Source organism: Vulpes vulpes, chromosome X (assembly GCF_048418805.1).
Source record: "Vulpes vulpes isolate BD-2025 chromosome X, VulVul3, whole genome shotgun sequence".
NCBI classification, from domain to species: domain Eukaryota; kingdom Metazoa; phylum Chordata; class Mammalia; order Carnivora; family Canidae; genus Vulpes; species Vulpes vulpes.
Window position 1 is genome coordinate 7090903 of NC_132796.1, and position 25671 is coordinate 7116573.

A 25671-nucleotide genomic window follows, 5' to 3' on the forward strand; every position below is an offset into this window, starting at 1 on the left:
GTGTATGGTGCGGAGTAGGGTCAAACTGTGTCAAACCTATGCATAGCCAGTTGTCTAAGCACCATTTATGGAAGAAACAATTCTTCCCTTCATTGAAGTGTCTTAGCACTTTTGTCAAAAATCAATTGACCATGTCACAAAGTCTTCAGGTTTTGACGTTGTTGCTAACATATCCTGTGCTTAATGATATTCCGGTTTTGAGTAACCCTGATCTAACCCCACTAGTACTTCTAGAATAGGTGCCAGGAAATGTGGTGCGGAGTACTAATTCTACTCACTCACAGGATGATGATGTTGGGGAACTCAAGGAAAATATCCATTTCTAAGTTCTCTTATTTTGTGAAATGAGGTGAGTAATATCTGCTGTCTCAGCCATGTGGGATTATTATGGTAAATACATGAAATAGTATATGAGGAAATAAGTAACACTGTGAAGTCATAGACAAATCTGAGGTGGTGTTGTCTGCACTGAGAAATAGTTTTGTTAATAGACTACGATTTAGTTTGGGATCCATTTCACTCTGAAGATCATTGGGTTTTGGGTTACTCTATGGTAGGAAAAGTGTCCCAGTTGCCATCATAACATGGGGTTCCATTTAATCAAAATCTGACCATTTGATATTTACAATGGATAGATTTGTTTTACAAAAAAAGTAGACCGAAATCTACTTTGTTGAGCCAAATATGTTTTGAGAAAGCTGATACCACAACCACCATGGCCCCAAAATATAAATTCCCAGAAATTTGGAAACATGATCTGTTCATTTTAGGCCAAGTATTTTCCTTAGATCTTTCAAAAAAACACAGAATTGACTTTCCTTTGAAACCAGGAAAGTCGAATCTCTTTTTATACTTTGATGAAGCTTCCAAATTTGTGTAACTCTAGCATTCTTATATTCCAAAAGGTACAATAAAATAAGTTGAATGCTATCCTATATTTCTGAAAATCTTCCACTACAAAGAAGTTTTCCACAGTTTTGCTGTTTTATATGTCACTTAAAAGAAGTTAATGATTTGATTGGACTTCATTTCTTCTATGGGCCATTAATCCAAATACGGCAGGGTTTATTGGTTGCTTGCAGTGTGTTCAGGCGTTTCTAGTTCCCAGGTTTGGTTTAGAAGCTGGCAGCTCCTGGTTATGACCTCAGCTTTCAATTTCTGATTCATATCTTTTGATTCAGAATCACTGGGGCTAATAGACGCGCTCTGAGTAGAGCCAATCTAAGGATGAAAGAAACAGCCCCTAGACCTTCTTTCATTGACCTCCACTTCCACCTTCTTTGTCCCTAGCCTAAAGACAGGAGTGGGATGGAGATAATTAGGAATGATGGCAGGTGGTAGGCGACTACTGGATCCCACCTCTGGACCACACTGGAATAGGGCACTTATCCTTCAGGGCCCTTGACATGGCAGGACAAAATAGAGCTAAGAATTAGGCCTCTTCCCATTCCAGGGTCCTCACTGCTCATCTCAATTATATTCATGTGTAAATGCCACATCGACCCCTCATGAGAAGAAATACTCAGGTACTTCGACCTCATCTCTGTTCTGGCCTTGCCCAAGTCTCAGCATGCCACCTCTCTACGTCTAGAGTTACAGCCTCCTTTCTCATCCTGAAACGCATCCCCGCCCCCTCCTCCTGCCAGCATTGTTTCTAGTTCTTAGTACCAACTTCATCTTTTTGGAAAACACTTCAAAGTAAGTCTTCTAAAGTTAGACCCAATCTCAATTCTGGCAAAATTTATTTCTTCTTTTACGCGTTATTATCCCATGTTTTAGGCCCTGACGCCTTATCTGAGGCTGCAGACAGCGCAGCCAATGTCGTGCAAGCTCAACTCTACTCTTATAAAACACTTGCAGGCTTCACTGTGAACGACCTACATACAGCGAATGATTCATTCATCTACCCGTTCATTTATTCATTCGGATAACAGCAACTGGATTCTCAGAGTTTCTCTGACAGCGTTCCAAGTGCTGGGCGTGCAGGGGGTCCAGGCTAGACGAAGCTATCACAGAGTTTACATAGAAGCGTAGGGGAACAGCCTGAACAAGTCAAGAAATACATAAAAATTTTGGATCATGACAAGTGCATAGAGGAAATTAAACAAGGTACTATGACTGAACGTGGCTGAGAGTAGGGTCCATTTTATCGGCCAGGTAAGAATTCTCTGACAAGTCTCTGAAGGGGTGAAAAGGGACCAGCCAGAAGATATAGAAAAGGCACTCTCAACTCTGCTTCTAACAAGGACCTCCTCACAAATTCTACAGCCTATCTTTATTAGTTACAGATCCCGTATTTGCAATATGGGTACTCACTACAATGTAAAAATTAATCTGAAACCCCAAATCAATACTTGTGGCCTTTTTGTGTTCATTTCAGACATTCCCGGAGTGCAAAAAGCACATGAGTCACCCCCTACCAGCACCCAGCTGAGGTTGAGCAAGGACACGCTCAGCCTTCTTGTTTCAACTCTTCTCTATCCAAGGATGGAGACAATAGGCGTGGTGGAGTGTAGTGCAAGAAGCTCTGGCTCTGGGGCCAGTTGGACGGGCTTTGAGTCCCAATTCTGGCACCTGTCAGTGGATCAGCCTCGGGCAAGTCACCCCACACTCTGGAGCCTCCTTTGCTCTTTTCTAAAGCAAAGACCACGGAATCTACCAGGATGACTTGCTTTCGAGATTTAAGATTATATAATGTAGGTGAGGGGAGTGTGCGTCAGTGTGTGTGTATTTCTCCTAAGAGCAATGGTTCAGGATTGGCCAATTCAGTGTTCCTGGCAAATTTATAGACCATAACTATCACAAATAATAAGAATCAATGTATTTACCTACTATCTAGTGTGTCCATAATGGTCCTAAGTATTCTGGAAGCAGGAAAGGTCTAGAATAAGGGGTGCCTGGGTGGCTCAGTAGTTGAGCATCTATCTGTCTTTAGTTCAGGGCGTGATCCTGGAGTCCCGAGATCGAGTCCCACATCGGGCTCCCTGCATGGAGCCTACTTCTCCCTCTGCCTGTGTCTCTGCCTCTCTCTCTGTGTCTCTCATGGATAAATAAATAGAACTGTTTTTTAAAAAAAGTAAAGAAAAGGTAGAATGAGAAGGCAAATTATGTAAGACTGGCTTATAGAGTTGGCACCTTGCTCTCTCCTGTTCCTACGGTAGTTCTGCTTCCTCTCACTGACAGACTAGGACTAATTTCATCCTTTATAGCCTAATGAAAGAGAAATTAGAAGGTCAAACAATGGAGGGAGCCTAGGAGGCCAACACTCCTGTCCTGTCCTCCTAGCCCTGAGATCTCCATCAGCACGGAGGCCATTAGGCCGCATTAACACTCAAGTCCGCTGCAGTCCTGGGGAAGTTGCTCCTGGGCGCACAGTTTATCTGCCTTTGCTAGAGGTCCAGTCACAGACACTCCTTCCCCGGCGTTGTTGCTGATAACATAAGCGGGTTGGCTATTTTTTCCAGAGCACATGGTTAGCAATGCCCAGTAAAAAGTGCCCCCTGTTAAATTTTATGGTAAAATAGTGTTACGGCGTTTCACAGAAGGGGTGGGGTGAGGCGGACAATTTCTTATTTTGTTCTTGTCATATACGTATAAACATTAAAAGGATTTAATTACATCCACACTAAAAATTGGCCTATGCGTCTGCGAAATGTTCTTTAGCAGTCTGTAAACAGTTTCTAAGTATTTCTAAAAACTTGCTCTTTTAATTTGACTTGTATTCAACTGCAAAATGAGATGTTCGGTGCAGAGTATAAACATCATTAGATTTCAGGCACATGTGGCCTTAACATCTTTAGAAATATTTTATGAACTCTTAGAAGGCGACATCAATGGGGAAAGAGTATCTGGAGGCTTCTCACGGGCAAAATTGGAGCTTGGAAAGTCTCATTTTCTCATTTTTAAATGCTCTTTAGCCATCTCTAGATTTTGAGAATAGAACCTTTTAATTCCTCTCGTGAGAAGGATATGCCGACTTGATAGATCATTTTCTATTTGTACACAGATGCAAATGCTGGAGTAAGTTTCGGAGAGGATAAGGCTGATGTGTCGGAAAAAGGAAATTTTATTTCAGGGTGTGGAGGAAAGAGGGGTGCTGGCATCACACAATCCCAGAGGCCACCGTTCCCTTTGAGTTCTAGGAGAACAGTGCCCCTGTTCCCCGACCTGTGCAGCCCAGGAGATTGCCCCTACTCCCACGGACCCACCATCAGTGCACTCTTGAAATTGTGCCTCTGGCCTAAGATTCTAAACCTTGCTATCCTTACAATCACTACCAGTGAGGGTACCTGGGTGGCTTAGTGGTTGAGGCATCTGCCTTTGGCTCAGGTCATGATCCCAGGGTCCTGAGATCGAGTCCCGCATCGGGCTCCCCGAGGAGAGCCTGCTTCTCCCTCTGCCTGTGTCTTTGCCTCTCTCTGTGTCTCTCATGAATAAATAAATAAAATCTATTTTAAAAAATCATTACCAATGAGTTTGGGGGGTTTAAAAGACAAATGTCTAGTTTCCAAATTTGCCTAGAATTGGTCCTCATGGCAAAAGCAAAGCGGTATCGTGATTCAAATTAAGGTGACCTTGCGGAAGGTCAGAACCCTTTTTCATTTTACCGTATGTTGATGTTGTTCTTGGTTAAACTCAACAGCGCTTTTCTCTGCGACTGAGAGTATGTAATTCTGAGTCTGCATCCAACTTTAAAGGGGTTCGTGTTATTATTATGTCTCGGGAACACCATCATCTCATACTGTTATATGCTATAACATTGCTAACAATCCCATCCCGCTCCAAAAGAAAAACATTGGAGGAGCTCATTCCAATCTGCCCAGGGGCTGGAACAACGGAAACACAACTGGGCTGCAGATAAGCTGATAATTTGGCCAGGAAAGATAAGGGTACAGGGAAAGCCCGTATGCAGGTGGGCTGTGCCCTGCTGTGGACTGCTGACCAGGTGCGAAGAGAAATATGAGGATCTGAGGGTGCTCTGGGTTTTATTGCCAAAGGCAGCTGTGATGAACATTCCAGACACTGGGGCAGAAGTTAGAGCTGCCAGAAGGAACAATGAAAGCGACTCTAACACTTGAGTTTGTATATAAAACTGAGCCAAAGAGAATTGAGTAAGAGCAGACTGTATTACTGTAATTCATCTAATATGTTTATATGTAATCTTCACCCTGAAACTCTCTCACACCGAAGTCAAATATTTGTGGACCTAGCTTGAGTATATGAGGGAGGGAAGAGTGGCCAAGTTTCCAGGGTCCCCGTCTTTGGGGGAGAAGCCGGAGTACAGGACAACCCTTTATAATAATTTAAGATGTTCATTTAAAGCCGAACACTTTTGAACAAGACTTTTCAAAGCCCAAGATGGGCTTTTCAGAAAAATAAAAAACAGAAACCCTTCATAAAGTGCTTTTGGTGAGAAAGAAAAGTAGTGGCGGTGTGGATAGCAGCTACAGGGAATCCGGCCTTTACTGTGGGGCGATGTGCGGGAACATGGTTTGGCCCAGCCCAGGGGAGGCCAGTTCCGCATGCTGCTGATGAACTCTACGGGATTCTGCTATCTGTTTGCTTTGGGATCAAAAAATAGCCCCCAGGAACCTCAAGAGAAATCCTCTTTTCTCGAGGTTTCTAAGATTATGAAGCTGGAATGTTGGATAAGGGAAGTGGGATGCCATTAAAAATGGCAGCCCGCTGTGGTAAGCTGGCAATAAAAGTCTCCTCATAAATGAAACACAACTGTGACGATACAATAAAGCTGTCCAGCAAGAGCCCCACGGCTAACGCCTAAAACCCTGAAGCTTCACACAAAGGAATTTCCCCCCCAAGAGTAGCACACACGACATGTCCGTCCAAGACATCATTGATGCTGTTGTTAATTTTTCAGGAAAGCGCAATCGTCACACAAGGTGAAATGAGTTAGGGGGGGACCAGGGCTAAAGGAGGCGGTGGTTCAGAGCTCGGGGTCCCGAGGAAGTCTTCCTGGGGCCGAATGCCAGATCTTCCCAACTTCCTAGTCCTATGACCTCAGGCATTTGCTTAAACTCTCCATTTCTCACATTCCTCTTGCCCGGTAGACCAGGTGTTCTCCTAGGGAGCACTGGCAAGGTGTGGAGACATTCTTGGTTGTCACAAGGTGGGGGGGGGCTCCCAGGGGGTGGAGACCAGGGGTGCTATGCAACAAAAGTCCGGCAATGCTCAGAACAGCCCAACCACAACCAAGAATCATCTAGTCACTAGGGCCAAGGCAGAGAAACCCTGGGGTAGCTTGTGGTGAGAGCTAAATGAATTAGTAGGTGAGAAGCCATGACGAAGTAATTACTCAACCAATGTTAACTATCACTATAGTTAAAAGACTTTATCTGGAACGTCCACATAGAACCATGCTACAAGGGCTGGGCCCCGTCAGCCTGTGCTGATCACCTGGGGGACTTCATAGCATGAATCGAAGATTTTTCCCATCTACATCTTTCACCAAAACAACGGCTTTGGAAGCTATAACATGAGAACCAACTCCAGAATGTTTGAAGTTGTTTTCAAATCCCAAATGCATTCTCTAAAGGCTCTTTGCTGATGCAATGGGGTGAGGGAGGGTAGGGACGAGGGGAAGTCTTTCAAGATGCACAGTAGGAATTGGGAGACTTTGCTGCAGAGGGCTAGACAGTGGTTATGATAGCTTCGCGGACCACAGGGTCTCTGATGTAACGACTCAACACCCCTGTTGCAGTAAGAGAGCAGCCCCTGACAAGATGGAATTAAACGGGTGTGGCTGTGTTCCAATAAACCTTTATTTAGGAAAACAGGTGAGGAGTCAGATGTGGTCCCAAGGGTCATCGTTCACCCCCCTCTATGGGGGCCTCTACGCCTCCTAAAGGCATAGAGGAAAAGAAAGATCACGGACATTGTAATCAAAGAGCTGCAGGTATGAAAATGCACCACATCTGTGTAGGGATGGCTCCTAGCTTGCACACTTTCACTGAAAATATCTGTAAACTCTCTGACACGTAATAGGTGTTTGATAAATATCAGTCTTCTCCTGTCGGGGCATGAAGAGTTGCAATTGGTGAGTTCATAGGATTTCAATTTGAAAATGAAAATACACTTGCAGGATGGTTTTTACTCCCCCCGCCCCCACGTCCTGCGGCTCCTGTGACAGTTTTAATAATAACCACCGCTCTTCCGTGCTGTCTTGCTCAGAGCACACTCGACTGACTTTTCAACCTCACATTCTTGGCATTAAGGCCAGAGACTTTTCTTTTTGTGTTAAACGGTAACTCTGTTCAAAGCGGTTGCAAAAAGAAGCAGCAGAATGGAAGGTGTTGCTCATAATTCATTCAAAAACAATAAACTCCTCCCTTCCTTTCTCTTATTAATTACACACTTTATAAAACAAATGCTCCACACCCTTCCGTTTGGGTTGGGTACACAGAATGAAAAAAAAATCTATTAACCTGTCATGGACACTTGTGTCCATGAAGTCTTTTTCATACAGTTTCTGAAAAGTGCTCCTTTCTATTAAGTAATTTTCAGCTAATGTATTTGGCAAAAATCACATTGTGGTCAGAAGCTAAAAAATCATTTACAGAAGGGGACGGTTCAGTGGTGGCTGGGGAGGACAGAGGTGATCCATCTCATGGAAGGGAAGTCATTTCAAATGGAAAGAGGAAGCTTCCATCCCATGACCTTCCATTACTCATTTTCGATCTTACATGTCATTTCTCATTAAGCGGCATTCTTTTTCGTTGTTGCACCCTGATTCCTGAATAGCGGTGTCCTGGAAAATTACAAAGTTGAACTCCTATTCAGGCTTGAGCGATCCCAGGATAGATGCCGTCTGCCCGGCTGCCAAGTGACAGAGAATGAGGATCGGACGCCCGCTCCTCAGTGGGCCCTACGGTGGGTGAAACACGCTCACCTGCCGTGGCACGACCTGCAGGCACAACTGGGCAATGCGAAGCTCTGTCCTGTCTTTCTGATGCAGCCACAAGTAACATCTACGACACCTTGCCTGGGTATCGTCACCTTAGAAGCCAGGAGCCTGATTTTTAAGTATCTTTGGTGCCCGGTGTTTAATATTCACACTCATTCAAACAAGGTGAAAGGGAAGAGCTTAGGGAAATTGAACACGTGAGCTGGGGGCACGAGGGGAAAGGCATGTGTGCCATCATTCCATCTCAGAGGAGGCCTGCGGTCCTCTCTCCGGGAAGCGGGGCAGGAGACAGGGCTGGCAGGCACAAGTCATCGCCAGGAAACACCAGTGTGGGGTGCAAATGGTATGAAGCCAGGAGGGTATGGCTCACCTAGACCACGGGGGGCAACTGGAAATTCGCCCTCATGGGTGACTTTGGGACTCTGCACAACAGGCCAGCTGATAGGGAGAACGTGAGGTATTTACCTAACATCCCCAAGCAGTGGCTGGTTGAAGGCTGTTCCGGGGGTGGCTGGGCAATAATTCTCCTCCGGAATTAACGGGTGGGTACCCTGGGTGGGGGAGACCCCAGGCAGAGTCTTAGGGGCTTCCGAGGGAAGGAGGCTCTCAGGCCAGGGGGCAGAGGGCTGGTGAGTGCTCTAAGGGCGTGGCACTGCCCATTACAGACACAAGCACCTACATCAGAGGGGACTACAATCTGGACGTTTCTTAAAGAGCTCTAGAGGACATCACAGGGCACCCGTGTCACACTCGCCCAGCTAGCTCTATAGCCACGACGACTTCTGATGAACTGCAGGGCTGAACAGAGTTTGTACTTGACCGTGCTTTCTATCCTGACCTTGGTCTTTTTTTTTTACTTCGGGTCACAATCTACCTACAAACGTTCATCTACGACTGATGATAAATGGGCCTACATCTAAGCAATGGCAGGCCAAGTCGCCTGGAGAAAAAAAAAAAACACATGGAATCTAGTGAGTCGGAATCAAATATATATATTTCTTTATCTAAAGACCCCTAGATTTTCCATCATTCCAGATCACTGGGAAATTAACATTGTCTTTCTAGAACAAGGGCTTTCCAGTTTTCAGCCTCAATGGGTACAGTTTTCTAGAGTCAAATTGAATCTTAAAATACTTAAGTTAGGGATTACATGAAGAAGTGCCTCTCTCTCTCTCTCTCTCTTTCTCTCTCTCTCTCTTTCCATTATCTGAAAGGGCAACTCTATTTCTATATACAAACCTGCCAGATGTTGCCTTCTCACCTCCTAACTGGGAAACAGAATGCTCTGCTTACATTTGTCAGGATCAGGGGGTGGCGGGGAGGCGGCCTCCCGCCAGGTAATGGAAACACTGCTTGCTTTAATTTTATTACCAAGAACAAAGCCTTCTCGTCGCTTACTAGAACCCTTAAAGGCGGGCCTCATGGGCATAGTTCTAATTTTTTCGAGACCACAAACAAGAGGAATTCTTTAAGGCCATTTCATGAAAACCAGAAAGGAAAAATTACTTTCTTCTGCCAAAAGTAAGGCGACCCTTTGTGGAAGCAGCCAGAGCCCGAGTCAGGTGGGCCCGCGCCAGCTGTCCTTCTGCGGGCGTGAGCGGCCGTCCTCGGCCTGGCCGCCCCCCTTTTGTGGAGTTTAGATCGAGGCGACGTCACAGATACCAAAGAAGCCACCTTCCCTCGGGATGGCATCTCCCCGGCCCCGCTGGCCCCGCTGTTTTCAGACACCACGCTAAAGGAAGAAGCGTCTCGCCCCCAGAGCCGAGCGTGCTCCCCTTGCAAACTTGCAAACTCTCTAAAGCCGGCCCGATGCTGCCAACGAGCGCACCTTCCCAGGCTGCTCCTGCTCCTGCTCCTGCGGCAGGTGTCACTTCCCTCCCCCTTCAGGCACAGGTGGCTAACGCTACTGCTTTCCAGAGATCTCTGCAATGGTCTTGGGAACCGGGGAACGTATGTGAGAGGGCGTGAGGCCTCTTCTGCCAGGGAGGAGGGTGGCGGCAGAAGGACGGAGGTAACACCGAAGCCATCTGTGGCCTGTTGAGTGCCCGCGATGTGCAAAGCACCACACTATGGCCTGCGACAGACGCTGCCCCCCAAAGGCAGTGGCTTCATTAGAGAAGACCTAGCAAACATGCTGACGACTGCGTACATAATCATCCGCTAAGCCATGGGCTATAGACGTTCTAGAGCTGTGTGGTCCGACACGGCAGCCACTGGCCTCTTGCAGTTTGGGGTTTTGAAGTGTGGCTAGTCTGGGGGCGCCTGGGCGGCTCGGGGGTTGAGTGTCTGCCTTTGGCTCAAGGTGTGACCAGGATCGAGTCCTGCATGGGGTCCCCCACGGGGAGCCTGCTTCTCCCTCTGCCTGTGTCTCTGCCTCTCTCTGTCTCTCTTTCTCTCATGAATAAATAAATAAAATCTTAAAAAAAGAAATGTGACTAGTCTGAATTGAGGTGTGCTGTGAATATGAAACATATATTATTCATTTTTGTGTTGACTACATGTTGAAGTGATAATCTTTTGAATGGATCAGGTCAAAGAAAATGTACTAGTAAAAAATTAATTTTACCCCTTTGTCTTCACTTTATTTTTTTAAGATTTTATTTATTTATTCATAGACACACACACACACACAGAGAGAGAGAGAGAGAGAGAGGGAGGGAGGCAGAGACACAGGCAGAGGGAGAAGCAGGCTCCATGCAGGGAGCCCGATGTGGGACTTGATCCCAGGTCTCCAGGATCACACCCCAGGCTGCAGGTGGCTCTAAACCGCTGCGCCACAGGGGCTGCCCTTTGTCTCCACTTTAAAAAAAATGTGGTTACTTGGAAATCTCCAATTACATACATGGCTGCCATTATGTTTGAGTTGGATGGTGTGATTCCAGAGGGCTTCGGAAATGAGGCAGTTGGTGTGCGCGAGTACCTGGGGAAGGTCTGCTTTGGAATGTGGAAGTGGGACCGGTTGTTGAAGATCAGAGTGAGCAAGGAGAGAGCTGGGAAACCTGGAATGAGGAGGATGAGGAAAGTGTCAGAGCAGAGAGGGGGAAAAAGACCACCTCTGTAGGGAGGTAAGGACGTGTTTCAATGATATGTAGGGCACAGTGGGCGTGTATCCGGATTTGGTTATCCGGGAGTGGACAGAGAAACACCCAAGCCAGGTATGGCTTACTAACCCTTGTGAAAAGCCACACTGAGGCCGACTGCGGAGAGCTGGCTATGGCCCACCTCACACGGAGCCCAGCTAAGGTAGGAAGGTAAATTTGGAGACTTAACTTTGGGGAGGGGCTCTTTTCCTGACTTCCTTCTAATTGACTCCCTTTGTATCCTTGACCTCGTTGGTCTGCACCATCTCTCTTTGAAACTATCCATGCTTGGGGCGTCCTGGGCAGCTCAGCTGGTTAAGAGTCTGATTCTTGATTTCAGCTCAGGTCGTGATCTCAGGGTCATGAGACCGAGCCCCACATTGGGTTCTGCACTGGGTGTGAAGCCTGCTTAAGACTTTTTCTCTCCCTCTCTTCTGCCCACTCCTACCTGACCTGTTCTCTCTCTCTCTCTTTCTCAAAAAAGAAAAAAAAAATAAGAATAAGAATGAAGCTATCTATGCTTACTTGCTCTCCTAAGATTTTCCTCTGAAATGGTGTTGGAATTAGACACGCACTAAAGACCGTGAGGGTATTTGCCCAAAGACCGTATCTGTATCAACAAATCACTATATAGTTTTCCTTAAACTTCTAGATTCAAGTTATGAATCTCATTATTCTATTCACAAATCCAAGAAATTTCATAAAACCAAGAATAATCACTCTTGGGGGGGGGGGGTGTCCTGAATCAATGTTTAACTAATTCAACTTTGTTTTAAAAGATTGTATTTATTTATCCATGAGACACACACACACACACACACACACACACACACACACATACACACACACACAGAGGCAGAGAGAGGCAGAGACACGGGCAGAGGGAGAAGCAGGCCCCATGTAGGGAGCCTGATGGGGAACTTGATTCGGGGACTCCAGGACCACGCCCTGGGCCAAAGGCAGGTGCTAAACCGCTGAGCCACTCAGGGATTCCCATAACTAACTCAACTTGAACAGACATAACTCCATTAAACAATCAATGCCATATGTAAATTAGTTGATTAAATCCTGTACACATTTTTTTTTAATTGAAATAAATTTACCTACAGGAAAATGCATAAATCTTAAGGGACAAGTCAATGGATCTTGATAGCCAACATAACCAACAGCTTAATCAGGATATAAAAATATCTCCATCACCCCAGAAAGTACCCCCGGAGCCCCTCTTCCAGTCTATTCTCACCCCCCTGGGTAACCACTGTTCTGATTTTTATCACCAAATTCCTGTAACATTTTAAACTGCATTTATAAATGTAACATATTCAACTTACTTTATAAGCACTTTAAATGCCTAACAGGGTAAAATTAAAACCCTAACAAGGTAAACCTTCTCACATCCTTAAGTAGCTCTTAGAAATCTAATAAACGAAACTTACAAATGTAGTGAAACTCAAGTTCTCCTGGATAGTCCAACACTGGTTTGAAACAGACTATTTTACACTTTTAACTTAAAGACCACAGCTCTAAAAGAAATTACACATTTCAGATTGGAATCTCAAAGCTAACCTGTCAAATATCTGTAATATGCCATTTTCTCTTAAATGCTACAAACCCGTAAAACACAAACATATGTTTTAGTTCCAAATTGTAATACAAAGTATTGATTCTACAGATATGGTTTAGTTCTGCATCTTTACGCATACTTCTCAAACTTCGTGGGGAGGTGGAAAAAAAGAACTTTCTTTATTAACAGGAGCAAACTGATCGTCTCAAAGAAGTTGAGGCTTCGTGGTCAAAGAGTTGAGAATAATCTCACAAGACCTGGAGGCCCACTGGCTCCAGTGGCACCACAGAAATATACTCACTGGGGCCCTGGTTATGGCGAGTTGGACAGGGTTTCCAATTCCCCCAGCAGGTGGGATCGCTTCTCGCCATGAGCACTCCCCTCGAAATCTAAGTTTTGAATCATCTCTTTCAACTCTCTCACCTGGTTCGGGGAGCTGAAGTTCAGTAACCACTCCAGTTGCTTTATTATTTGATTCGGTTTGATCCATTTTTTTTCCTTTCTGGCTGATTCTTTTTATGTCTGCCTACAAGTCACATTTCCATGGTCATCTGAATGACATTTACCGCAAAATGTTATTGGGATAATTAAATCAGAAAGTGATGGTAGGAGCTAGCTAAGTGGTTGTGTTTGTTTTTGTGTACATCTGTGTTAAGTCCCGTCGCTTTTGCCTTCCCTCCACCACAGGCCACACGTTGCTGTGGAGCTGTAAGACTCCATCCAGTGATCACCTTCTAATACCTGCAAGGACCAACAAGGCACCATCTTCCCAACCTGTGTAAACACATGGAAGGCCTTCTTGGACTTATCACAACCCCAAACAGAGCTTGTCTGGTCAGAGAATTAGGCTACTAGGATAGTTTTCATCACCTCGTACATATAAACCTGATGTTCTATCTAGTGAAAATACTTTTAAAAGCATAGTAAAAGCTCTATCATAAATTCCCAGGCTGGGAAGTTACCTCACTTGGTTGTAAAAATCTTTATTTGTGTTGCTTCTCACTGAAAGCCTTTTACATTGAGTGGTAGCCTCAGGCTTTTTAAATAGCTGAATTAAAAATTTCATATTTCTGTTTCAAACAAAAATAATCAATGCTACAATTGTGCTCTTGTTAACGAGCATTTTATATGCATGACTCAATTATTTTGCGGGAGAATTTCAAAATTAGAACAGAGCTCTTCAGTTTTCCCTATAACATTTAGCAATTAAAAATAGAAGTGAATCAAACGAAGGTAAAAGATGATGTGTCCCGCTTCTCTCACACTCTGTAATTATCTTATGTACAGAGATAATTTCATCTTGATTACCATAAAAAAGCAATTTTATATTCATTTGTTGGAAAAATAATTTAAACTAGATATCAAGACCCAGAAACAAAAGAAGCTAGTTCAGTAACAAAATGATGGATTGATGGTTGGAATCATGCTCATCTCTGAATGGTGCGCACAGGCATGATAATGAGACTCAATCTCCTACCTGACAGTCACCTTCTCACCTGGGATCGTTCCTCTCGCACCTCTGACTCTCTCAGCTGGATCCATCCAACTACCACTATCTCTTGTGATAACTACAATGGCCATTTTTTTTTTTTTTAGATCTGTCATGGTCCGTTCTTATTATTCTTTATATCATGCCGGAAACATCCCTGCTGCTCTAGTCAAGTGTCTAAATATCTCAAGGCATGGAGGTTGTGTGTGGAATAGTGTAGGGGAGACGTGATGAAGAAGGGGAGAGACCACATTAAGATACATGTCTTCTCTCTTTTTCCCACTGCTCATCCGCTGGGCCCCCAATTAAGACCAATTATTTCACATTTAAGTATTAGCCTTTAAAATCTGCATTACTAAATTCAAATATGTCGGAGGAATTACTTTCAGAGGCACGTACATGGGCTCACACTCCAATCCAAGCCACCTGGTAAGATTCTGAATGTGACACAATAGTTCATCCCATCCAAACTGGAAAGATGAGGAGAGGTGTGGATCATGTTTTAAAAAAACTTTCAAAGCTGAAACTTGAGAAATGTTATTCTGAGAGTAACACCAAATGGACCAAGCCTCATATTCACTCATTCATTCCTAAGATTCATCTCTTATTCCAAAACAAGACGGGAAGACTTTCTACTGGTCTTCTCATTATTCCTCATGAATATACCTAAGAAGATAACAGGATTCAATGCTTATGAATCATTTTTTTAAGGCAGAAGCATTGAATCTAGGGGAAGATATTTGAGTATGTGTTAGATACATACTACTTTAATAAACAATTAAATTTAATCTTCATGGAGAAATGTTAAGTTTCTTTCATGAGTGGTCAATTTTAGCAAACTTGGTGGAGTGAACTGGATACGTAGCCATCATACACATGTGGTAGTCAATCTTCTCCGGAGAGAATGAAGTTCTGTGCAGCCTAAGAGTTCCTCTTCTCATCTGTCTTGGGAACCCTAAGACTTGAATTTGGGAGAGCAGCCTTTACCGCAGTGGCTTATAATTTTTGAATGCCACCATTTTTGTACTATCACATTATCATCATTCCAGAGCCGTCTGCATGGAGACCCCATGGATGACTGTGGGTTGCCTGGCGTGTTTTAATGCGGCCAGAATCTGACTCTAATTATACCCTGAGAACATTTTCACAAGGGCTCAGATGGGCTGGGAATCTAACCCTTATCTGCAAGTGACAATAGATTGTGCCTTTGCACATTTGAGTCGGCCCCCAGCACGACATACGTTATCCAAGACCAGACCCCTGTCCACAAGACACAAAGAGCACATTTGTTTTTTTTTTTTTTTTTTTTTTTAAAAGAGCACATTTGGTGTTCAGATGCTGGTCTTTATCCAATGGGTGTAGATGAAGCAATTGTCAAGGTTTTCCATAGAGATGCAGAGAATGCTCTCAGGTAAAACCATATAATAAAATAATATAAACATAAAAGTTCATCTTTCTTTTTAACCCAGTGATTTCCCCCATCTCAAAGTTTACAATGGAATGCTCTTAGGATGTGGTGAATGACTACAAAAGTCTTTTACGGACCCCTATCTATTTTACGAAATCAAGATTTTTTTTTTTTTTTTTTTTTTTACCATTTCTGAGGAGCTACTATAATACATCACCCCCCTCCCTCTCAATTTATGGAGCCCAATATCTGGGCAAAAATGGAATTAAAAGGCACTTAGTTCACCCCCACGTTGTCACTTCACGAGTGTCATCAGCAGTGGAAGAACTCAGAGAAAGCCAGCAAGAGAGCAAGGTTTTCATTAAAATGAAAGAAAAAGATAATTTGCAAACAAAGGCAAAAGGAATTTAAAAAAAAAAGGAATTACAGGGTGCCTGGGTGGCTCAGTCAGTTAAGCGTCTGCCTTCGGCTCAGGTCGCGATCCCAGGGTCCTGGGATAGAGCCCCAAGTTGGGCTCCCTGCTTGGCAGGGAGTCTGCTTCTCCCTCTGCCTCTCCCCCTGCTTGTGCTCTCTCTCTCTCTCAAATAAATAAACAAAATCTTTAAAATAAAATGAAAAGTAATTACAAACAAGGCAAGATAAGCCAAAGGGGCTCATGCCAGGACTTGGGCGGGATGCCGGCTTGGAGAATACCCTTCTAGGATGAGCTTGGGCAAGGACGGTGAGGTCAGATGAGCCTTTACACTCCACACTGCTCTGGCAATTAATTAGCCACCCTTCCCCAGCTGCTCTTTCCCACCTCTCTGTGTATTTACTCACTGGTCCCCTGTCATTCCCCAAATGAACATCTCATTTGTGTCCAGGTGTTGCAGACCCTGTGAAAGAACTTGATTCTCAGAATGTGTGCAGAATTTGATACATATCAGTATTTGCTTAGCTAATAAACTAGGTCTTCTGATTTTTAAAATAAAACAGGGAGGAGGATGAGGTGATGAAGAGAAACAATCCATATTCGATCTGGAACCAGTAGTTCTGTGGCTGACCCAGATTTTGATCACTTCTCATAGGCTTGTCCCAGACCCCACATAGAACTAACCTTAAACTCATCCCCTGGGGATTCTCCACGGTCTTTCTCTCCTGAAGAAAAGAAAACCCAGTGGCCAAAAACCCCACTCATTTCTAGAATCCCAGCCAGCACCGTACACGCACGATTCTTGAGAGTCTCCCCAATATTGCTCTTTCCATGCCTCTCCCTCCCGAGTCCTGCGCTCCCTTGGCCTTCACACCCTCTGTTCACTGGTTTTAAAAAGACTGGGTACTTACTTAACTATCACAAAGCCATTTCATTTGCTTACCCTCACTGTAAAAACAAGTCACAAAAACAATGGGGATGGGGGGAGACCTTCAAGCTCTTTTCGTTCTCAAGAAAAGCAGAAGTGAATCCCAGGAAGGAGGTGTGGACTTATAAGGATGTGGCATTTCCTCAGGATTTGGTGGGAATTCATTGATTTGATTTACAACAATTGAGAGTCGCCTCCGTGCTTGGAGTTTTGTGCTCCAGCTGGCATGGGGATTATTTTCCCTAGGAATGCTCAGCCCCAAATACAAGGACACCATCAGGAAGAGGAAAAGGAAGAAATACAGTCTCGGAACCTCGGATGTGAACCAGGAAATGCTTGTCCACTGCGCTAAGTTAAAAGTGCCTAACGGATTCCACTCCCTTTTCGGAGCTTACCAGCGGGCTGGGAGGGTTTCCCCTGGATGTGCCCCCCGCGGGTTTTGCACTAAGATCTCCCTCTTCGTTTTCCATCAGCCAAAAATATCCCCGACTGGAAAGAATGAGGGATGCCGGTTGTAAGGGGGGAAATGACCCAGATCTTTGTGCTCCTCGAACCCTCGCGAAACCCTCGGGACCAAATAGAGTTGACACAGTGCTGGCATCACTAAAGCCCACCCAGCTCTCAACTCCCAAAAGCCGGTTCCTACCGATCCCCCTCACACGCCTTCTGTTTCCATAGAACGAACTACTTGCTCTGGGTACACACACTCTTTATTGTTCTAGCCCCATGCCTCGGTTTGCCCTGCAAGCAGTGCTGTTCTTGTCCCTCCGTCCGCCCAAATGCCACCTACCCTGGAAGGCAGGCTCAGCCTGGGTGCTGCCTCCCCTGCCCCCAGCTGGGAGAAATGTCTTGCTTCCTGGAAATGCCAAGTACAGAGTCCACACCTCTCTCACAGCGATTAGTTTTCATTTTGGATGGCCGTCATTCCTTGGTCTTAGGCAGGGTGCTAAGCTCCCCGTGGGCAGGTCCCCGGGCACCGCACACACGGGGGCTGCCCCCTACACGTGAATGGCAGGAACAAACCAGTGTGGCACTTTAGCAAACCCAAGTGACTGGCCAGAGGCTCAAATTTACACGCTCGCCCAGAAATATCTGTGCAGCGAACACAACTCAGGCATCAGCAGTGATCAGAGGAGGCAGGGCAGAAAGTCATGTTAAACTAAATTATCCCAAACCTGGAAATAAGGCAAAAAGAAGACGGTGAGTCCTTTCGGGGTTGTACTAGGTGGAGTGTGGTCCACCAAGGCAGCCTAAGGAAGGGCCCTGCAACTCCAGGCTGGCAGGTCACGGAGTTTGGCTTTCTATTGACTCCTGATCAAGCCTCGGTCTCTGCAAAGCTAAACATAACTTAGAGACAACTGATGATATACGACTCATTTTGCCCAAACGTTATGACTTCATTGCCCTTTGGGTCCCGAGCCCAGTTTTGCATCTCATTTAGCTGCCTTATTCTAGCGCCCTTCTACCCACACTGTCACTACCTGCCCCAGGTGTTTGCAGGTGGAGGGCTTCTGCTGTGCTCCTTTCGGCCAGCTTTACCACCTTGCTGGCTCCTTCATCAGTGACTTAAAGAAATGTTCAACAGACTCGTCTGGTTACTGTATTGAGAACTGGATGCTCAATTCTGTGAAAAATTATACTCTGAGAATATTAATAATTATGAATAAGGGACACGTGTAAAAAAAAGGTATTACCACTCTCATTTTTCTCCTCATAATTAATTTTCTTTAATTTTTACCCAGGATAAATTTCCCAAATACCAAATTTATTCACCCACAAGCATTTCTTTCCACTCCAAAGGCTTTGTACAGAAACACAGTGAAAGGAATGAATACCCTTTACTCCTTACGTCTAGAATAACTTCCAAGGGCACGTATGTGTGGACTTGCAAGTCTGCTACAATCAATTCAGTAATAGCTTTATTTAAAAAGCCTCTATCACAACTAAATATCTAATCTTTTGGAAGAAAAATAAAATCTGCTGGGAAATTTCTATCATTTGAAATTGCTGAGCATTTTAGAAAGTAATTTTACATGTTAAAACGAATAGCATTTTGTAAATTCAAGCCATACTACTACTGCATTAGGAACAAGACAGTTGTTCTGAAATCACTACAGGCCATAATAGAAACCAGACACTAAATGCTTTAAGAAGTAACTAGCTGAAATTGAATGAAATAATCACTCAATCCATAAAGCCTTTGTAAGATTTCCCCATAAAACACAGGTAATTTTTTTTTGTTTTACTGAAGAGAAATTATTCTTTCTTATTGTCCTAAACATCAAATGCCATCACATCATAAAAATAAAATACAGCACATGGATCATTCCATTTTGTTCATCCATTTATTCCTATAACATGTATTCACTGTGCCCTACAATAATGAAAACATTATGCTTGTTCACTGTTATTTACCACGTTGTTTAATCAACAAGGCTCAAAATGGTCCCTGGAGAAACCCTTGCCAAAAGCGAATCCTTTCTTTTTTTGTTTTTTAAGATTGATTGATATTTATTTATTTATTTATTTATTTATTTAAGAGAGAGTGCACAAATCGGGGAGTAGCAGAGGGACAGGCACAAGCAGACTGCACTGAGCGAGGAGCACGATGTGGGGCTTGATCTCACAACCCTGAGACCATGACCCGAGCCACAATCAAGAGTCAGATACTCAACAGACTGTGCCACCCAGACAGCCCCAAAGCGAATCCATTCTAAGCAGGAGGTTAGAAAGATCTGGGTTCTGCAATTTGTCCTCGGTGTCACTGCTGCCTGCATACTCTTGACTTGATCCCGACAAGTGGTCTTTTTCATGGGAACATATCTGACAACTAAGATGCATTTAATGTGCATCTGCCGTGGGTTGAGTTGTGTCCCCCCCAGAGAGATTATGTCTAAGTCCTAATGCCCGTTATCGGCAAACATAACCTTGTAGAGTCTTTGCATATATAATCGAGTTAAAGTGAATTCCCACTGGGGTAGGATGGCCCCAATCCAATGTCTGGCGTCCTTGTAAGAAGGAGATTTGGACGCAGACCCAGAGACACACAGGGAGAAAGCCAAGGGGCCACAGAGCCAGAGGTTAGAGGGCTGCAGCTTCAAGCCAGGGAACTCCAAGAATTGCCTGGAACTGCTAGAAGGTGGGAAGACGCATGGAATTTCCCTCCCCTAGAGCCTTCAGAGGAACCAAGGCTTGATTTCGAACTTCTGGCCTCCAGAACTATGAGAGAATAAAGCTCTATTGTCTCATGCCATCCAAGTTCGTGGTGATTTGTCACAACAGCCTCAGGAAACTGATACAACACCTTTTATGTAGTGCTTTTTTGGATGCTTTTTGTGAGGGTGATTAAAATCTACAATATTAGGAATGCTAAGTAAAGCCGCTGCAGGGAGAGCTGTCGTGGCAGCAGTGGGTGGGTGGATGGGTGGGGGTGGGACAAAGCGGTGCAAGGGGAGAGAGATTCTGGGAGATTCTAGTTCCTTCCAAGTTCGTCCATCTTTTATATTTGGCTTCGGCAAAAGATCTAATCTTAAAAAGATTCCCATCTTAAAAACGTCAAGGGCGCAGTTTTCACATGAAACACAGCACACACAGAGACAGAGACGCTCACCTCCACATGCTGACAGGTTTGGATGAGTTTAGCCAAAAGGGTCTCCAATTCCGTGTTCCTCTTGATAAGGCTGGTGAGGTTACTCTCTAAGTTTTGCTGTTCAGAAAGAGAAGAAAAATATTATTCTGCATCCCGAAAATACTACACTGTGTCCTGAAGTATTTAGATACCTTTCATACTTCAAGATACACAAAAGTACTCCTACCCCCGAAAAACTGATCTATTTTTCAGGAACCTCAATGCAATCTATGCAGCTTTAAGCATTTATAGATTTAAAGTCGACTCTGCGGAGCTGCATGTAAAAGAACCTTTAAGAAAGGTTCAAATTTCATCCTTTTGGTTCCTGCTTCTCGTTGGAACTCAGGCACATTCGCCTGAATAATTAGCTATAGGTCGTGAACTGAGGAGAAAGGAGGTAATTGGATTTCTAGTTCTTTACCTGAATCAGAAATGGCAATAATATAAGGAATATATTCCCACAGCAAATCAACTATTATTGGATTTTGAGGATTTACCACCGAGGCAGTCCCTCGGAGAAAGGTTTGAATTATCTGGCTCTCGCTGACATTATGACTATTTATAGGCATTTATAAGATATTAGAAGTCCTCATCATACACATTTACTCACTCATAGTACATTTCATTGTACCTGCTTCTATTCTTGTTCTATCAACCTATCCACGTCAGATTAAATTTCCTGGAATGCCACATTTCTCATATCACTATCCTGCTTACAAATCTAGAATTATTCCCTATTCCTTTAGAACATCGAAGTTTGCTGCAATGACCATTAAATCTAATTTTCAACCACAATAACCCGCTTCTCATTCTGGATGCTCTTCATTTATGCCATTCATTCATTTATCCATTCACACAAGTCTATTATGCTTCTCCTAAGTGCCAGACTCTGAGAGATTCTGGGGAAACACACATAAAAATTCCCACTCCCTGCCCACAGGGAGATGGCTCTGCAACGGGGGGGAGAGAGATGCTGTGAATGAGAAAGGGGCAGCGTCAGGGCTGCCTGGAGGTTTTCCAGAGGACACATTCTTGCTGCCGAGGCTGGGAGGATGGGCATGGAGTTTTTGGTGAGCAAGAATGGGAAAGTCTCGGGAAGGTGGAATCGAGGTGGAGGTGGCCACGTGGAAGTGCATTCTACAGGCAGGGGGTAGAACAACGTCGTGGACCAAGATCAGGGCCAAGGATTAGGGTGACCGTGTGTTTTAACAGTCAGACAATTCCACGAATACAGTGAACGGAAGGAAACTTCATGGAAAAGAAAGTAGATCGAGGATGTGTAATGCCATCTGAGAAAAAGGATTTGAAAGGAGTATGGGGGCACTTTGAACATCAATAATTTCATAAAAGTGATAACAGTTCACTATGCTGTGAAACTAATTTCTGAAAGCGTTTACTCTTTCTACTTTCCAAAATTTTAGATTTAGAAAGGTATATTCAGGAAAAGAGCACTTTTACTTAATGCTTCATTCAAAAGCACGAGTCAGAAAGAGAAATCTCTCTGGTTGTTCTTAAACAAGTTAAGCTTATCCATCTGGTCTTTACCCTATTGCCTGATTTTTTTCATTTCAATGACCGCATTTTTCATTTCCAGGGGATTCTTGATCACATCGCCCTCTTCTTGAGTTACTTTCTCTTCCTGTTCCCAGGATGCAACTCCCTCCTTCATAATTTCAAGAGAACTAAACACACTTATTTATTCTTAAGCTTGCTTGAAAAAAGGGCAATTCTGTATTTTCCTGTGTTTGTGCAACGTTTCCCAAGAGTCTGATTTTATCTTGTATCTTATAATTTCTGTCTGGCAGCTCATCTGATGTGAACTTTGCTCCCTGCGCTGTGATCTGGGGATTGGCACCGCACTGCCAGGCAAGCTGCCCACTGTGATGTTGGGGCCTGAGGTCGTCCCCCGCCCCCCCAGAGAGGGAACTCCCACGAGACACCCATGTGTCTCTGCTTCCTTCCCTGAGAATTCTATCTGGCTCCAATTCCAGAGAAGGTGGGAGGTACCCTTTGTGTATGTGTTTTTTTAAAGATTTTATTTATTTGACAGAGAGAGAGAGAGCCAGAGATCACAAGCAGGGGGAGTGGGGGAGGCAGAGGGAGAGGGAGAAGCAGGCTCCCCACTGAGCAGAGAGCCCTATGTGGGGCTCGATCCCAGGACCCCCCATCATGACCTGAGCCGAAGGCAGACAGGTAACTGACTGAGCCCCAGGCGCCCGGGAGGTGCCCTCTGAGTCCAGTGTATCCATGGGGAGTGCTGGCCTCGGGGGTACAGAGGGGACAGCGGGGGGCTCCGGCCCCGGTGAGATGCTCTCCACCGTGCTCCCCCTCGGCCCATCTCCTCTCCTTCTCCCACCCTTCTGCATCTCCTTTCATTTCCGGCCTTTGGATTCTTTCCACTTAGGTTTCAACTTGTTATTAGTCTTCAAAATCCATTCGAAAATATTGTATCTGTAGTTCTCATGTGCTCAGAATTCAGAGGGAGGTTCTGTGCATATTTCATCGGGACTGGAAGACCAATAGGAACGCTTTGATTTTGGCTTCGAAACACTCAGAGCATCTTAAATATAAATATTTGAAAGGAGAAACACGACTGTTTCCCACCTAAAGGATGGGCTACCCGAGCGGGAAGTCAGAGAAAGAGCCAGAGAGAGTGAGCTAGGTGCAAGGCAACGATGTCATGTTTGCGTCGAAGAGAAACGTGCTTTCAAAGCTCTTAACGATGACAAAGACGACAAAGACGAGAGCCAAAGGCTTTTCTGTTCGGATGAAATGAATCACAACCACTGATCACTTTATGGTCAGAGACTAGAGAATAATTTTGAGGCGTTCCGTTATTCAGTGTCCTTGATCTAGATGTGACTACTTTATGGTGCATTTGTCAACTTCTTTTGGTATGTTAATCTTAGGGAATCTTTTTACTTGTCTTTTTGGCTGACCCTTTGGAGCAGGAAGTTTCTAGGGAAATACATCATCTCACTGTTTACACTTCAGTGATCATAGGTATGATTTTTCTAAAGCTCGTCAGCAAAAGAGGGCCAAGTAAATATAATCTAACACATTTCGATTTTACAAACATCTGCTTGCTTCCCCTCCCTTTATTAAGTATACATCATGTATAGAAAAAATCTGTTTTTAATCAACTAATATGTAGACTGAAGCCTGTGGTTTAAACACATTGACCTATCTAGATCCTTTGGGGTTATTCAAATTGAAATAGTACAAGTGTTACTGAAGTCCACAAAGAATTACCGAGTCACTTACAAGCAAAATAAAGGGAAATGAAGCTGGGAGAGAGACTTGTTTCCAAGAAGTACCAAAGGGGCTGACAACACTTCTGAAGAGAGCCCGGGTAATGGGGAGGTAACAAAATCCAGTCCTCGCTGAACCATGCCTCCACTACATCCATAAGCCTCCACTACAGGGACTTCTGTGGAGTTTTCGAGAATTTAACGGTATCGCTAACATCCTGTGTGGTGGTCAGCAGGTCCTACAACCTCCTAATTTTGACTGTGCTTTGTGCAAAAGAGAGATAATATTTTTTGGCATGAGAGTCTTGGGACTAAGTGTATGTAAGTATCTACTTCCCTATGGGTATCTAAGGAATCCTACCGAGTACAAAAAAAAAAATAGTTTTAGTTTCCTGTTCTCACCTCGAAAACGTTGATGTATTCACACCTCCTTAGGGAGCCGAGCTCCGTAGAGACCCAAGGAATCGGGCCTAAGTGACCACACGTGCAGAGTGAGGAGACCGGGGCTACCACCCCAGCTGACTTCTGGGCCCAGTCCCCCACCCGGGGTGTGTGGGTGCTGAGAGACCTCCCTAGGCGGCTACTGTTAAGCTCAAGAGAGGAAATGAACACACACACCAGGAACTATCCAAATGTTGGCTGAAATCATGAATTACAGGAGAAAACATTCAGTTGGGTGTTGACCCCATGCCCCAGGCTTGCTGGTGGCTTTTGGCTGCAGGCACCTGTTCTTTTGGGCACCAGGGTTTTATCTGGCCCCGGGCAGGGCAGGCTGGGGTGCCGGGGAGGACGAGGGGAAGCCGATGCCTCTAGGAGCAGCCTGCAGCTAGCAACTACCAGCAGTAGGTGGAAAGTGCCCAGCTTCCCTCACCTCCCAGGTGGGGTCACTCTGAGTTGTGACCCATAAAGTCTTTCAGGGAGCCCCACTAGGAGCCCAGGTGCCCGTAACCACAAGGGGCTCAGGGCCATACCCTCTTTCTGCTCCCTCCCCTCCTTGGTGTGGCTTCCCCCTCCCTTACAGATGCTTCCTGGGTCTCCTTCCAACAGGGACCCTGAGCCAGGGTCTTCTTCCGGGAGAACCCTACTAAAACCTTATTAGGAAAATAATCCTAATTCGTTATTTGTGAGTATTCCTTTTTTAAAAAAGATTTTATTTATTTATTCATGAGAGACACAGAGACACAGGCAGAGGGAGAAGGCTCTTAGCAGGAAGCCTGATGCAGGATTTGATCCCAGGATGTGAGATCACGCCCTGAGCCAAAGGCAGATGCTCAACCACTGAGCCACCCAGGCATCCCTGTGAATATTCCTTCTTATGAGGAACAGCCAAATTAACAAAAGATTTTATTGCTTTTGAAAGACATTTGCAAATACAAGAGATTGCTTTCTCTTCCTCCACCTCTCCTGTCTTTTTTTTAAAAAAGATTTTATTTATTTATTTGAAAGAGAGAAAAAAAAGAGAGAGAGAGAGCGTTAGCTAGAGGAGGAGCAGAGTAGGAAGGGGAGGGACAAGCAGACTCCCTGCTGAGCCTGGAGCCCGCCCTGAAACTCAATCCCAGGACCCTGAGATCATGACCGGACTTGAAACTAAGAGTCAGATGCTTAACCCACTGAGCCACCCAGGCGCCCCTTCCCCTCTTTCCAACTTTTTCTAGAGGTCACATATCCTCCAAATTCAACACTCTAAACCAGCAGTCACTGGAAATACAATGTCAGCCACATATGTGGATCACATTTAAAATTTTCTAATAGTCAAAACAAAAAAAAACTTAAATAATAAAATAAATTTCTAATAACTATTAGAAAATAGTTATGTTAAAAAAATTAAAAGAATTGGTTAAAATTAAAGAATACATTTTACTTGATTCAATATCTAAAATATTTCAGCCTGTCATCAGTATTTAAAAACTGATGAGCTGGAGCACCTGGTTGGCTTAGTCAATGGAACATGTGACTCTTGATCTTGGAGCTGTGAGTTCAAACCCCACAC

The 25671-nt window shown here is 44.5% G+C and overlaps 1 protein-coding gene across 13 annotated transcripts in view; it reads right to left on the minus strand.

Moving 5' to 3' along the window:
* Nucleotides 1-25671, minus strand: part of MID1 (midline 1) — a 593315-nt gene that overhangs the window by 46400 nt on the left and 521244 nt on the right. For all 13 annotated transcript variants that reach the window (XM_072744773.1, XM_072744772.1, XM_072744774.1 and 10 more), the window contains one exon: nt 20413-20508. In XM_072744773.1, the coding sequence (XP_072600874.1) occupies nt 20413-20508 (96 nt within the window). The remainder of the gene's footprint in view (nt 1-20412; nt 20509-25671) is intronic.